Source organism: Staurois parvus, unplaced genomic scaffold (assembly GCF_062004578.1).
Source record: "Staurois parvus isolate SC_StPar_1 unplaced genomic scaffold, SC_StPar_1.0 ptg000159l, whole genome shotgun sequence".
Classification (NCBI taxonomy): domain Eukaryota; kingdom Metazoa; phylum Chordata; class Amphibia; order Anura; family Ranidae; genus Staurois; species Staurois parvus.
In genome coordinates, this window is record NW_028317955.1 from 1153700 (window position 1) to 1168246 (window position 14547).

The 14547-nt window shown below is 39.2% G+C and overlaps 1 protein-coding gene across 13 annotated transcripts in view; it reads right to left on the minus strand.

Moving 5' to 3' along the window:
* Positions 1–1418: 1418 nt before the first annotated feature.
* The window catches only part of CELF1 (CUGBP Elav-like family member 1), a 69740-nt gene continuing 56611 nt past the window's right edge, over positions 1419–14547 (minus strand). For 11 of the 13 annotated variants that reach the window (XM_089675806.1, XM_089675810.1, XM_089675817.1 and 8 more), the window contains 4 exons: positions 13666–13851; positions 12227–12370; positions 9750–9916; positions 1927–4952 (listed from right to left, as the gene is read on the minus strand). In XM_089675806.1, the coding sequence (XP_089531932.1) occupies positions 9789–9916; positions 12227–12370; positions 13666–13851 (458 nt within the window). In that variant the 3' untranslated portion in view covers positions 1927–4952; positions 9750–9788. Of the gene's footprint in view, positions 1551–1926; positions 4953–9749; positions 9917–12226; positions 12371–13665; positions 13852–14547 lie in introns of those variants that run through there. The other 2 variants (XM_089675807.1, XM_089675809.1) reach the window with 2 other exon arrangements.

Below are 14547 nucleotides of genomic sequence, written 5' to 3' on the forward strand. Positions count from 1 at the left end.
TGGGAGAGATCCGCGGTGAGCGGTAATTGTATCTCACACTTGTTTTGCGATTGAAGCTGGTGTCTGTTGGACACCTTGTTTGTGAGTTTCCTTATACCTTTTTTATTAAAGAGATAATTGAAAAAAACGTATTGCATCATTATGTTCTCTTTTTTGTCCCTGAGTGTACTGTATGCTCTCATGGAGGTATGAGAAAGAGTGGAGAAGTTCATCGTAAGAGCTTGGGCTGCAAAGTTGTTTGTGATTATTATTATCCGGAAGTGTCTGAAACATCACCATATCTATTTGGACATCGGGTTCATTGCTCCCAGAGCACAAGTGCTGTTGCTGGTTTATAATCTGACCAGCCATTAGCTCTGGTGAGTTCATTTAATCTCCTTTGGTGGTGGATTTTTCACAATTGGTTCAAGTCACTGAATATATATATATATTTTTTTTGGACACTAATATATATATATTTTTTTTGGACACTAATTTATGTTTGGACACTATAATTATTTATTTAAAACACTAAATGTTTTTTTTGGATTATGATATACACCTTTGTATAAGTTTGTTATTAGCGCATACCTTTTAATTAGGATTATAACTATTAGGCTGTTCATTTAAATAGGAAATGTACCAAACTTTCCTGAAAAAAGGGAGATTGTCATTGATAACCTTCATCTTTGTCTTGCTATTATGATGTGCAACAAAAATGCATATAATTCAGATATCCTTTACTGCATACTTGTTGCAAGTCAGTGACCCAAACTACTTGAGTATTAGCATGACAGCTGGCATTTGCAAAATGAGACGGCAGCCCTCATGTTTCTCTCAGGTTTTCCTATAAATTCTATATACAGGAGGCATGAACTTATTTGCTTCACTTACTGCTATAGTGTATATCTTGGCTAAGTTGTTTGTAGAAGTGGATACAATTGGAAGGGGTTAAATTGTCTCTTTTTTCTGTATCCACACAGAGGAAGATCAATATTTGTCCTAGTGAAAATTGTTACCAGGACAGATTAACTGGAAATCAAACTTTTTACAGCAGTCAACAGCTAAGGGTTTGCCTCAGTCTGAAAATATTTCCTGACAGGGATTTCTAATTTGAAACCAAAGTTTTGACCAGAAATATCTTATCAGTGCCAGGAAAAAGAAAGAAGTGGCTTGCAGCATGCCATAACATTATTACACAGTAGAGGAACATTTAACAAGATGATGCAGTCCTATCCACAAAATGTGGTAAATCTGGTTCAGTATATGTACAAACCAAATCAGTCAATTAAAAAAAACAAACAAAAGAAAACAAAAAACATTCTGATAGCTGCTCTGCCCCTCAACTCCGACCCCAGCTTCCTAGATAGCAAGCCCCAGATATTAAAAGTACCTGTTTAGTCTAGATGAGATGGAATATACAGAATTATGTGCCTTATTCCTCGCTTTTGTAGGCTCCCTTCCCACCGATGGATTGGTCTGACAAAACTGCTCCTCTTCACCAGTTGTTTGGCTGCTCCTTTGCGGATGTCATCACAATGAGTGTGAAGGAGAGGGGTGGCTGCCAGGGACTGAGGAATAAGGCAAGCATTACTCTCAATCACCGTAAACAAGCATTAGAGCCTTACTAGTGAAGGAGATACCAAAAGTTCCAGTGTTAACAGGCTTGTGTTGATGTCATGAGTTTAAGAGGCTTTGAAGATCATTCAGAATCCACTGACAGGTGCATATGACCTGCTTGAAGCGTGTTTTGCAGTCCCATAAACTTGTATGGGAATGCAAACCCCACCTAAAGCAATCAAAAGTCTGACCCAGAGTGAATTTTAAAAGCTGCCCAGAGGTTGGCGTTAACAGCAAAAAGAGTAGACATTGTTTTTTTACCGCCTTCTGAATATCAAGTCACTTTGGGTTTTGTCGTCATGTTGTGAAATAAAACGGACCACACTGTCTTCTCAAACAGTTTAATAGCAAACAAACAAAGGAAGGTACCACACTTTTTGTATACAAAATGACTTCTAGTCAGAACTGTGTATGTTGGTGTAATGTTTGTGCACAATTAAAACATCAGTAATTATTGGGAGAAAGGGGAGGGGTGTTGAAATTAAAGTTTACAAAGGGTTAATCATGTAACACAGACACACTGGTTTCAAACTTAAACAGAAATTCATTTTAATCCACAAACGCAGCGATCAGCTATGCAGTAGTGGTTACCTTTTTTTTTTTTATCTTCTTAAACCATTAAAGAAAATTCATATTTTCTACATTTTACAACACAATTTCACACAGAAACAAAAAAACAAAACAAAAAAGAAAAACTAAATTTTTGCTTTGCAAATCAGAAAAAAACAAAAACAAAACTTAATTCAAGACAATTAAGAAAAGCATCTGTGAGGAAGGGATAGTGGAGATTTCATGAGTCCTGTTACGGCAGCACAGAAGGACATCTTGGTCATATAGTGGCAACGTATTTTTTTTTTCGACTTCACATTGTGAAATAAATCACTTTACATTGTTTTCTAGTAGAAAAAAGGCAAAAAACTGTACAAAATCCTAGTGTTAACTACAATCAGTTTGTACCAATAAAAAAGCCCACAGGTTTGTCTCCAAAAGATTTTTTTTCTTTTTTTCTTTTTTGCAACTTTATATAGAATTATTCACAAAAAGCAGGCAGATATTATTAGGAAGGCAGAGGTAACATTATGACAATGCATAAAATCACCACAGAACTTTGTTTTTTTTTTTTTTTTTTAAAGTAGTCAGAAGAAAGCCTTTTTTTGGCATTGATTTCGCTCCAGAGAGTATAGTTCTCAGGTGTTTTGTTTCTGTAATAAGCGCTTCACCAAAGAGACAGGTTGTGAGGAAGAGAAGGAGGTATACCCTTCTGTCGGCTTATGCATTGTGAGCAGCCCTGTGCAGAGTTGTGTGTTAGACTGGACTGGTGCCAATTCCTGCCTCATAGAATAAAATAAAGTAAACGTTCGAGCTCCAAATGAAGCTCAAGGGCACAAGCCAAAATTGGGTCATACCCTGTGGACACAGAAGCACCAAAGGGAGGCTGGTTTACCAAAGCACTGCTCCTCGTGACATTGGAGGACTTTACTAGTTTTCCAGAATGCTTTGAGGATCGCGACAACACCTGACTCAGGGCTGTAGCAGAAAACCACTGGAGTGGTCATTAGAAACACACATGGCTACGTTTATAAAGTGTCTGAAAGTGATGCGCAATTATCCTTGGCAACAATATTCCAAATGTTTTAGCACATCTCAGAAAATGAAAGGAAAGCTTTGGATGTTCTGGTGAGGTTTCTATACCCAAGTTCTCAGCTCTGCCCACCTCCAACATACATTATTTTTTTTAGCTTTCAGAAAATTTTGCAAGCAGAGTAAAATTCCACCTACTGGGGCAGCAAAATCAAATCTTTTTTGTGTTACAGGTAAGAGCCCGGGAACTGTAGTGGGGTAACCTCACCTTAAGAGACACAAGAATCCAATGGCAGTGTGCGGGGTTCGGCCCACTCAAAACCAAAATAATGGTTTTGCTTGGACCGATTCTTGATACCAATGTGGATTAAGCCAGATCAAGCAGGTCACTTTACAACAGATTTTTTTTATATCCCCTTTACTTCTCTTTAGAGGATAGTGGACTTTATGTTTGAAAAAATGGAGGACTGAATTAGTCATTGCCCATAACTAAGATTCTTCCTGTTGAACCATTTCTCCTCCACTTTTTGCACACAAAGCCTTCTTGTCAGGTTATAGCCCTCACCAAATATTCAGCAGCCTGTACGTCAAGCTCTTCTAAGGTAACCATCAAACTAGGGCTTCTAGAAGACCTCTGAAGGTCACCAGTTAATCATTATGGTGCCAACCAAAACATGCTGTGCTGTTATACAGCACAGCTACCCTGCATGTCGGGGCAGGAATCTCCAGTGCAGCCTGAACACACAAGCCCAGATAACTTATAACTGCACATCTAGTCAACACACATACACACAAAGTAATTAAAAAGGACAACGCTAAACAGGTTTTTTTTTTAAAATGATGTTTACAGCCCGCTTTGTACTTTTTAACCTCTAAAACACAAGATCTATGAACTCAGTGACTGCCCCTAAGAGGGACATACTGCGTGTATTAAACTGAGCATAGATGATTAACAGAAATGTACAGGACAAGGCAAAGTAGTTGTTTTTTGGCACAGTTTAAAGAGAAAACAAAAGCGGTCACATTTTGCTATATAGAGTAAGTAAAGCATCCCCAGAAGGACAAAAAAAAAATTTAGTAGGCAGATAGAAGCATAAAGTTCTGCTATGCTTGCAGGTGCTGTGAAGGGGGCATAGAATACAAAGTTACCACACTCCATATCGTAAAAGAAAAAAAACAAAAGCTTTTCTTGTATCTGTAAACAGCAAAATGTGACTCTTTTGGAGAGATTCCAATTAGTTACAAGGTTTGGTTAAAAAATAAAATAACACAAAGAAGCCCCCTAAGCTCAAGTAGAGAGGACATACAGATTGAATTTTGGTTGGTACAAACAAACAAAAAATAAAAGACGAATATTAAACAGTGTGCCAGTTAGGCCTGCTCAAAAGATTATTAGGTACAAAGTATCATCCCAAAATTAAGTGGTTATTTTATGAATTTCTAGAAAAATAGATTTATATATATTTTTTAATAATCAAATGCAAGATTTTGTTTTTTTTTTTTGTTTTTTTTTTAAATATTGTGTCCCTCTTCGCAGTCTTTGAAGCAAAGCCAATTTGGCAACACGCAAGAAAAAACATACAAAGAGAAAAAAAACACAACATGGTAAAATATACACATTAGCATCAAACAAAAAAAAAAAGTCAACACAAGTTCAGAGGTGAGAGTTCAAGCATCAAAGAAGCTGAAGAAACAAGGATTTGGACGATGTACTTGAACGCCACACCGACATGCTTTAGAGGCACAATGATGGACAAATGGCAGGAAGGGATCTAGAAAACAAAAACAAACCAGAGAAACAGGGAGAAGCACTGAGTTACACAACGCAATACATCAAATCACAGAGAAAAAAAAAAAAAAAAGACACAGCTAGACACAATGGCCTAGCTCAATACAGACATGCAGAGACACCGAGGACCAAGGTTACTAGCTTGGTGGATCTCGGTATCTTGAAGGGAAACATGATGTGACACGCATGTACACACGACTGTGATAGGATCTGGGAGGGACACAACACCCGACAGACATAAATTAGAGACTAGAATCACCATGCAAAAAGGATCCCAACAGAAGTAGTTAGCCCAGCAACCCACACGGACACAAAACGGGACAGGAGCGGCGGTGGGAAGACCGACGAAAACCCAAACCACTCCATGTAAACACTGGGTTTTATATGATCACATTTACTAGCACCTCCGAAACAATGGTGACATCTAGACTATGAATGGCACAAACACTTTTTGAAAGCTAACTGAGATGACTTTAAATTGTAACCCCTTTTTTATAGAACACCTCTTTGCAGGAGGTCCCGCAAAGTTCTTCATTGACTAAGTCAAGGACAGAAATTCCCATTTTGAAAGCGTATTCACTAATGTGTGGCAAAAAGCAAATGTTATGTTGCAACTTTTGAAACAGTCAGATATCGTTTTGTTGCTCCACCTGCAGGTTTCTTTTGCTTCCAGTCAAGCTGTTTCTGGAAAAAGGTGCAGGATATTCCTGAACAAGCATTTCCACGGCACAATAGACAGAACTGTGCTATACGTTACCATTTTATGAATGGCTGACTTGGAAGAAAGGCAACAGACAAGTGAGAGGTAACTAAGACACTCAATCACACAGCAAGAGAGCAAAAGCTCTTTAGTGGAAGCTTGCCAAGCAATAGACTGAACACTTTAAAAGACAACTTACCAGGAAGCAAGAGAAATTTGCAAATTACTTGAAAGACCATTTGACTCTGCTCTTCAGACTTCCTCTACATAACAGGCTACCATCGTTAATCTAGCTTCCCACATCATAGTTTAGTGCTGAATGGAGCAAAAAAAAAAAAGAACAAACCCTACTAAATCTCAAAGTTAAGTGTCACTAGTTTGTTGCAAGAAGATCTAAAACCTGTTTACTTGCATTCTTGTAGTTTCATAGGTGTAAGGGAATTCCAATTTTCCCAGCTACCGCAACACCAATGGAGATCAGTATTGCAAAATGGTAAAATTCAGATACTAGACTTCTCTTGGTTGTACAAATGGATAAAGTTGGTGAGAACCCGAAAAAGTGCAATATTCAAACACTAACTGACAACACTTATTGAAAAACTCCATACCACCCTACTTTATTCTTTATTTTCTAACTCTAAAATTCATTATTATGGCTCTAATTTAGCCATTACCCAAAATTGCTAAGACTATTACAAGGACATCTAGACAACAAGCTAAAGGAATGTGAATGTTGAATAAACCACCTGGTAATTTTACTGCCACTGTTTACAATGACTGGGTCACCAACACATGGATGATATTCAGCTGGAAGGGTTTAAAATTGCCAGATCTGTCTTTCTTAAAAGGTGTACACATCAGGACATTTAAACTGGGACACATCCAAGAAAGCAATTTCTGTTAAATACCTCAAAGCAGCACATATGTAAAACATATTGGTAAACATTTGGCCTCCTTCAGATGGGCGCCGACACCCACAGCCTGTGAATGAGAGCCTTATTTATGGGACTTCAGATGCCAGGTAGCCCATTCATGCCTATTGGGATGCATCTGATGGCCATGCAGGTGCAGATGAATGGCCCTAAAGGCAGAAATCTGCGTATCCGTGCAGCCACCGCATCCCCATAGACATAAATGGGCTGCCTGCATGCAGCACTTGGTGGTTGAAGCCACAAAAACAAGGCATTCATTCATAAGCAACAGACAGCAGCACTCATCTGAATGAGGCCTTGCCAGCACAGAGCATGCTGCATATACCATTATTAACTACATCACAGAGGATAAAATGCCTATGTTTAACTGAAATGTTCATTAAAACTGCAAGCAGATCTTCTGATTACTTCAAGAACATAGGAATGCTTCCTCCTTTTGAAGACCAGCATTTAAAACTATTCTGTGGGAACAAGTTCTTCCACTTTGGATTGGAAATGAGTATTTCCAGGTGTGACAGCTACAAAACACCACCAGCAGAAATGATTAAATGAGGTGAAGCTGCAGCCATCAATAGGACCAGTCAAGCACGGTGATGGTGTGATCAGGCCCTTACAGTACAGAATGTAGTAATGGGTATGCCTGTTTCACATCTATGTAACAAGCAATCTGCTCACGCCTCACAAGCAGGCAGTATCATTAGTATGCACTGAACTGGACATCACAGTTGCTGAACTCCCCAAGCAAGGGATGGGCGTGGACCTCATTACGATTCCCGATCACTTCTTCTAACCCTTTAAAAAAATCTGTTATATAGGCAGAAGTTCTGAAAAGCAGAGTTCAGTAGCCTGCAGGCAAATTGTAAGCTGAGATGTGAAGAATTTCAATTCTGACAAGTCAGGAGGAGACGTCTTTTCACATTTATAACCCAGACTCTTCTGCTGGGCAGGATTATTTGTCCATCCCCACACACTGTAAGATGCCTTATAAACATAATGCAGAGTTACTTTGTATAAAACATAAAATAAAATAACCGTCTTTCCAAATTCTACAAAATCTCTTTCCAGTGAAATAATTTAGGCAATAAATATTGCTCACTCATCCGAGCTGTATAAAACCTCTATAAAAATATAGAAATGTCATTCTAACAGGCTTGTTTTCCTTCAATCATCTTTTTTTCAGTTTGATTATTTTTTTTTTATACACTTGTATAAAAGATCATATCAGGAGCCTGGAAGCCTCAATACGTTTCACATTATACCAAATCCAAAACTTTGAAAACACTTTTTTCTCTGAGTATACAATATTCAAGTTTTAGCAGTTCTTCAGCACGTATGTCACGATACATGTATGTAGGTATGCACAAAAGAGTACATACACACACAAGCACATGAAATACTCTATTCTACTACGCAACACCAGACACCAGTCCGCGAACTCTTGAGAGACCCCCATTTTATATGTCAATGCCATGCCCACTTGCCATGTAGAGTGGTAAAGTTACCAGTAAACATTTTTAAGTCTGGTGAGAGACCAGATTGATTGTTCTAGAAAGTTTTAAAAAAGTATATATATTGTGCTTATGGCTGCCAGAATTGCTATTTAAAGCATGTACAGAAAAAAGATAAGTTTAAGTTACTTTGACAGTCTGAAGTGCCAGCAGGTAAATATGAATGTAATCACTTATTTTCAGCCTATCCCATTCTGTGGATTCTTGACACACTGACACATGACCATTTTCCATACCAAACCAGACGGGACTTGTAGCTAAAGGCTTACCACTATCCACCATGTAGTTCAGTTAAGGAAAAAAAAATGCTGGTGGAAGGTGGTAACCAATCCAAAACTTCTACAAATACAATATTGCTATTTCAATTTATTGAGTAGCTGAGTGCTCTCTGTGATCACCTAATCCCAGAAATTTTAAGCTGAGAAGGGGCCAATCGTAGTTTGAGATGTAAGACATGAAAAATCCAAGCTCCTTTATCAAGATGATTTCTCTGATCCACTAATAAAATCTTTACATGCATTTTACTGAACATGAGCCATAGCTCTTTTATTTTTTTTGTAAACCAAAATGACACATGGATTTAGTAAGCCTTTAACCATCCTAAGGCCCCGTGTTGAGTGGCTTTGGGATTGTGTTATGGCGTGGTATTGTTTGAGACACTTTTGAGATAGTTCAGAATTCATTGAAATGTGCACTTTTGCATTCCTGTAAATGTGTATAAAAATGCAAAATCTCAACTGATGTAACAAAAGCCTGTTGACACAGGCTCTAAACCTTGATCAGGTTGCTATTAATAGGAACAAAGGTATGTTCGATCAATCCATAAAGACAGAGACTCAGTGATGTCAAATTCTCAGCATGTGGACAGGCCGAGGACAGAAAAGGATGTGGCTTTGAAGGTGTTTAATGCTGCAAAGTATAGCAACCAACCTCTCTTCAGTGGTCAGACAATTTCTGAAAGCAAAAATCTGATTCAGTCACTAAAGGCTACTGAACATCATGTGTATTTTAAACAGCTAAAAGGGGCAACCTTAATTGTGCTTTATGTACAAATTTATGAACAGCCAAAACTAAAAAGAAAATAAGCAGGATGATATAGAAAAACTCCAGCAAAAGGAGTATTTTTGTACCACAAGACAGACCTGGGGAGGGGAGATTTACATAAGTGAGTGACCCTCAACAGCTCAGGGTCAGAGTGTACATGCAGTTGAAATGCAGCAGAATGGCAAGTGGAGCATTGAGCAGACAGGCTATATAATGCCAGAAAAATAAAACAGGAGCTCTTCTCTCCTTTTTCAAGGCTTCTGGTGCTGGTACTTGTCATACATCTGTACAAACACAGCAAAAGTCCAAACAATATTATAAAAAAAAAAAAAATCACTGATATGGCACCTAAACTCCAAAACAATTGAAACAAGTAGTACGAGCCGTTCTTCCATGTGAAGCAAAATTAAAAAAAAAAAAAAACACACAACAAAACGTTGTACCCAGAGTCTTTTAGGAGGGAAAGAGGCTTCTGGCTTTTAGTACATGGAGATGCTTCGGGGCTGCTGAGAGACACAGCAGAGTCTGTATATGTTCTCACTAAGTGCTCTCCTCCAGCCATAAATCCTGGTTTGGCCTTTCCATCCCACACTTACCAGAACATCCTTCTCGCTCACTTCCCAGGGCAGTACAGTTCAGTATGGTTTGCTGTCGTTCTTGGAGCGTTTAAGCTGGACCTTCAGACGTTTCATTCCAATCTGAAAGCCATTCATGGACTGGATAGCAGCCTGAGCGGAAACTGGATTGTCATAACTCACAAAACCTGCAACAAAAATCACTTTGGTTATTCTAAAAGGTAAATACGCCAAAATGGCAACTTTTAGGCTGAATAAATAAGCCAGTGCAAAGACTAAAACGCAACGCGTAAAGCGCAGCAGAACATAGCCTTTAAATTCAATCTTTTCTTCAGTTTAGAACAGTCACAGATAATAGCCTATGTTACTTTGTTTTGCCTAATAGTATGCACTGTTTATGTACTAAAACATAACTAGACTATTCACCTACACCCAGCAAAAATATTCATTTTCCTTGAAAGATGAAAGCCTGCTTGGTTGCCATAGGCAAAACCTTCACTTGCGTTCCAGCAGTTGTGTGTACTCCTATATGAGCAGTATAAATGTGCATGCATAGTAAATAAAGTAAAGAACATAGGTTTTAAAGGTGCACTCCAGTTAACCGCTGCCACGCCACCCTATAGCAGAAATACTGCCCCCCAGGGTGGCACAGCTGCACAAAACCATACACACACACATTTATATATACATATATATACACACACACACACATATATATATATACACACACACACGATTTTGCAGTTCTGGGTAGGGGGCGCGTGTGCCACACTGCCATTCAAAGCCTCAGCTGTCAATCGCCGAGTATCACTGACGGGGGAGAGACCTGTGTATAAACAACACAGATCTTTACCGTCAGCTCCTGCACTCTGCTTTGTATGGCTCTGCATAGCAGAGCCATACAAAGTAGTGTGCTTACCGTGTACAGCGCACACACAGCAAAACAGCACACAAGTACAGTTAACCCTTTGATTGTCCCAGATGTTAACCCCTTCCTGCCCAGTGCCATTAGTACAGTGTCAGTGCTTTTTATTAGAATTGATCACTATATTGGTGTCACTGGGGATGTCGGTATCACCAAGTCAGTTCCCCCCAGTGTCAGAATGCTATAAAAACGCTGATCGCCAACATTACTAGTAAAAAAAAAGAAAAAATCCAGTATATATACCGCCATTTGTAAACGCTATAACATTTATGTAAACCAATTCATTTACACATATTGGAATTTTTTTTTTCAGCAAAGACAAGTAGCAGAATACATTTTGGCCTAAATTTATGACGAAATTTGATTTTTTAAATTTTTTTCTGGACAAAAGTCAAAAATATAGTTTTTTTTTCAAAATTGTCAGTCTTTGTTCATAGAGCAAAAAATAAACGCAGAGGCGATCAAATACCAAGAAAGCACTGTTTGTGGGAAGAAAAAAAAAAAAGACGTAAATTTAATTTGGGTGCAGCGTTGCATAACCATGCAATTGCCAGTTAAAGTAATGCAGCGCTGTGTCACAAAAAATGGCATGGTCAGGAAGGGGGGTAAATCCTCTGGAGGGCAAGTACTTAAAACTGAATAATAAACCCTACTCTGCATGCAAAGAACACATACTGCAAATTCAGTAGTTCTGTTCCATTGTTGTAGCACACCAGTTTGTTCCACTTCCTTTTATTGGTAATCTGGGAATGCTTGTTTTCCTATATGAAATGCAAGTCGAATTCCAAAACACACCCAGGATCTACGCCATTCAGTTCAGTTATGGTTTGGTAATAGAAATACTACCCTCGTCTGATATTCGTCGTGATGCCTCACGTGTGGGATAATCGTTGTTTGCATGAGTGCAGGACCGTTGCGTGCATTCGCCTTTGTGCGCAAGCACAGGAGGATGGGGGCACTTTTTATTTTTTTAACAATCTAATTAGGATTGTAAAATCCTAATAAGCTGCTAGGATTGCTTTTAAAAGAAAGTCAACTGCTGGCTCTAGAAAACAATACCAGGTCGGTGCCTACAGCTGCAGGCATTATCCCGGTATAACCACCTGTAAGTTCATGTAGTTTTGGGTACAGCAGGGAAGGGGTAAAACCGATAGAAGCATTTGTCCTTGTGGGAGATTTTCCCTCAATTTCAGTTCCGGAGACAGAAGAGGGAGTGAACGGAAAGCTCTACAAAATGGCATCCTAAGCAATTCTGTTACTGGGACAGATGTCTGTACTGGAAGGCTTCCTATCACCTGCTGTAGAGGCAAAAATATAATAATTTTGAATATATCATGTTTAGCCCTGGTTACAATGGCTGTAATGAGTAATAGAAAGGGTCACCGCCCCCCACTTGCCCAGTGGGGATGGCAGCATGAAAAACCTGACAGGGGTTCTTACCTGTCCCTTACTTAATCTAAAATGTCAACTTTTGGCTATAGATGCACTACAAGGTTGCAGAGCTTTTAACGTGAAAAAAGGGCTACAATGAAAGGCGAATGGTTCTAGCACTCCATGACTGCTGAAAACTTACCGAAACATTTGCTAAGGTTAGTTTGTTTATCAATAAAAACTTTGGCGGACACGACATTTCCAAATGGCATGAACATCTGCAGGATGTCTTGGTCACCAAACTCTTGGGGCAGATGGTATATGAATAGGTTTGCACCCTCTGGACCTAAATAAAGAGTAAAAAGTAAAATACAGTTTATCAAAAATCCAAAAACAAAAGAGCTAGTCAATGATAAGGTGGGGCAAGCTTAAAGGGTACCTGCTGTTATATTGATCAACATAAATATTTCCTAACCTTCGTACAGTAGATATTGCGTTTCTCTAAAGCAGCCTTTCTCAACCAGGGTGCCCAGGCACCCTGGGATACCTTGAGGTTTCCTCAGGGGTGCCTTGGCAAAATGTCTTAAAAATTGCCCAAAACTTGTATACAAGCCAGCGGGTGGAACAATCCTGCCTTTTAGTTACACAAAGTCACAGGTTTTCATTGTGCACCATTACGCCCTTCTAGCCGTCAGCATCCTGACAACCAATGACATCAGTTTATAAGGAGGATGTCAGGCGCCTGCACAGCATCCTAGTTTGACCCTCCCCTGCCCCTCTCCATCAGTGCTGGGGTCACATTAGCAACAGTGATGGAGAAAAACTGAGGGAGAAGAGAAACACTGGAATACTAGGTCAGTACCAGTGTGCAAAAGTATATTTGCTTTGGAAGAATAAATCACCTCTAATGTTGGGTGTCCTACATGTGTGGATGTTGCTGCGTTATATAAAACTATTAGAATAGTTTTTCACATTTTCGAATGGGGTGCCCTTTTAAAATCATGGACAGTCTTGAGCCACCCCATTTTAGAATAGGGTGCCTCAAGACTGTCCATAATTTTAAAGGGTGCCTCAGGACTGTCCATAATTTTAAAGCGTGCCTTGACTGAAAAAAGGTTGAGAAACACTGCTCTAACGTCCTGTTTGGCACTGCCCCTTCCTTACTTGTTTGGGAAGTAAAAGCTCCAAGACTGTCATGCATATTCTTCTTCATCAACAGGACATTTATGTGGAAACAAGAAATGTGCATATTGGGTAGACGTGCCATTGATCTCCACTCTGTTCAAACAGAGAACGCTTTGATTCTTTGAGAGAATTCAATGTGGACCTGTTTAACACGTCGGCTCTTTTCGTACCTTGCCAAAACGGTGCTGCCAAAAAAAATTGTCTGGAAATTGCGGTGCCCAAATATACCCATTTTTTTGCTTTTTTTCTTTTAAGACAATCTGAATAGGAAAACCTGCATCAAAAAACAATGCATTCCGAGACCAGCCTATTTGACAGTGAAGAGGTTGTGCAACTCTCCAAGTGAACTGCCACGTTTGACAAATCGTTTCCCAATATAAGCTCATATATTCAAAGGCTTTCAAGTCCATTTCAGACTGTCCAAAAAGTTCAAGCAGAACAATGCTACAAACGCACCTTCCTTCTGACTACCTGCAGCACTCAAGCCTTGCTGTGTCAATAGGCTCTGATTGTAGAGTGAAGGCAATGCCGCTGCTGCGTATTGCTGGATTCCAGAGTAGGCTTGACTTAGAGCTTCCATAGTGCTACCAGTGCCATTGGAGAGACCACTGCCTCCGAGTCCACCATTTAATGCTGCCATCCCTAGAGGAAAAAAGGATATATTACAAATAACAAAAGCTTAGGTAAATGACAATTATACAAATGACACAAATGAATGCAGCTCTCTATTCATTAACTGCATAAGGACCGCCCACAGTACATTTACTGCTGCAGAGCGGCCCCTATACGTGATTCGCGCTTCTGCGGGCAGTGGGGTGCGGGGAGGGTGCACAGGTGATCAAATACCACTGAAAGAAGGCTCTATTTGTGTGAAAGAAAGGACAAATTTAATTTATGTATAGTATTGCATTGCGCAATTGTAAGTTAAACTAGTGCAGCGCTGTATAGCAAAAAATGTCGTAAACTGCAGTATCTATCCCATAGTTTGTAGATGCTATAACTTTCACACAAAGCAATCAATATACACTTATTGGGATTTTTTTGTACCAAAAACATGTAGCAGAATACATTTTGGCCTAAATTTATGACCAACTTTGAGTTTACTATAGCCGAAAGTAAAAAATAGTTTTTTTCCAAATTTTCGGACTTTTGTTGTTTATAGCGCAAAAAAAGAAAAAGTGCACAGGTGATCAGATACCACCGAAAGAAAGCTCTGTTTGTGTGAAAAAAGTATGTAAACTTTGTTTGGGTACAGCATTGCATGACCACTCAATTACCAGTTGAAATGGTGCAGCGCCGAATAGCAAAAAAAAAAGTCCTGATCATTAAGGGGGGTAA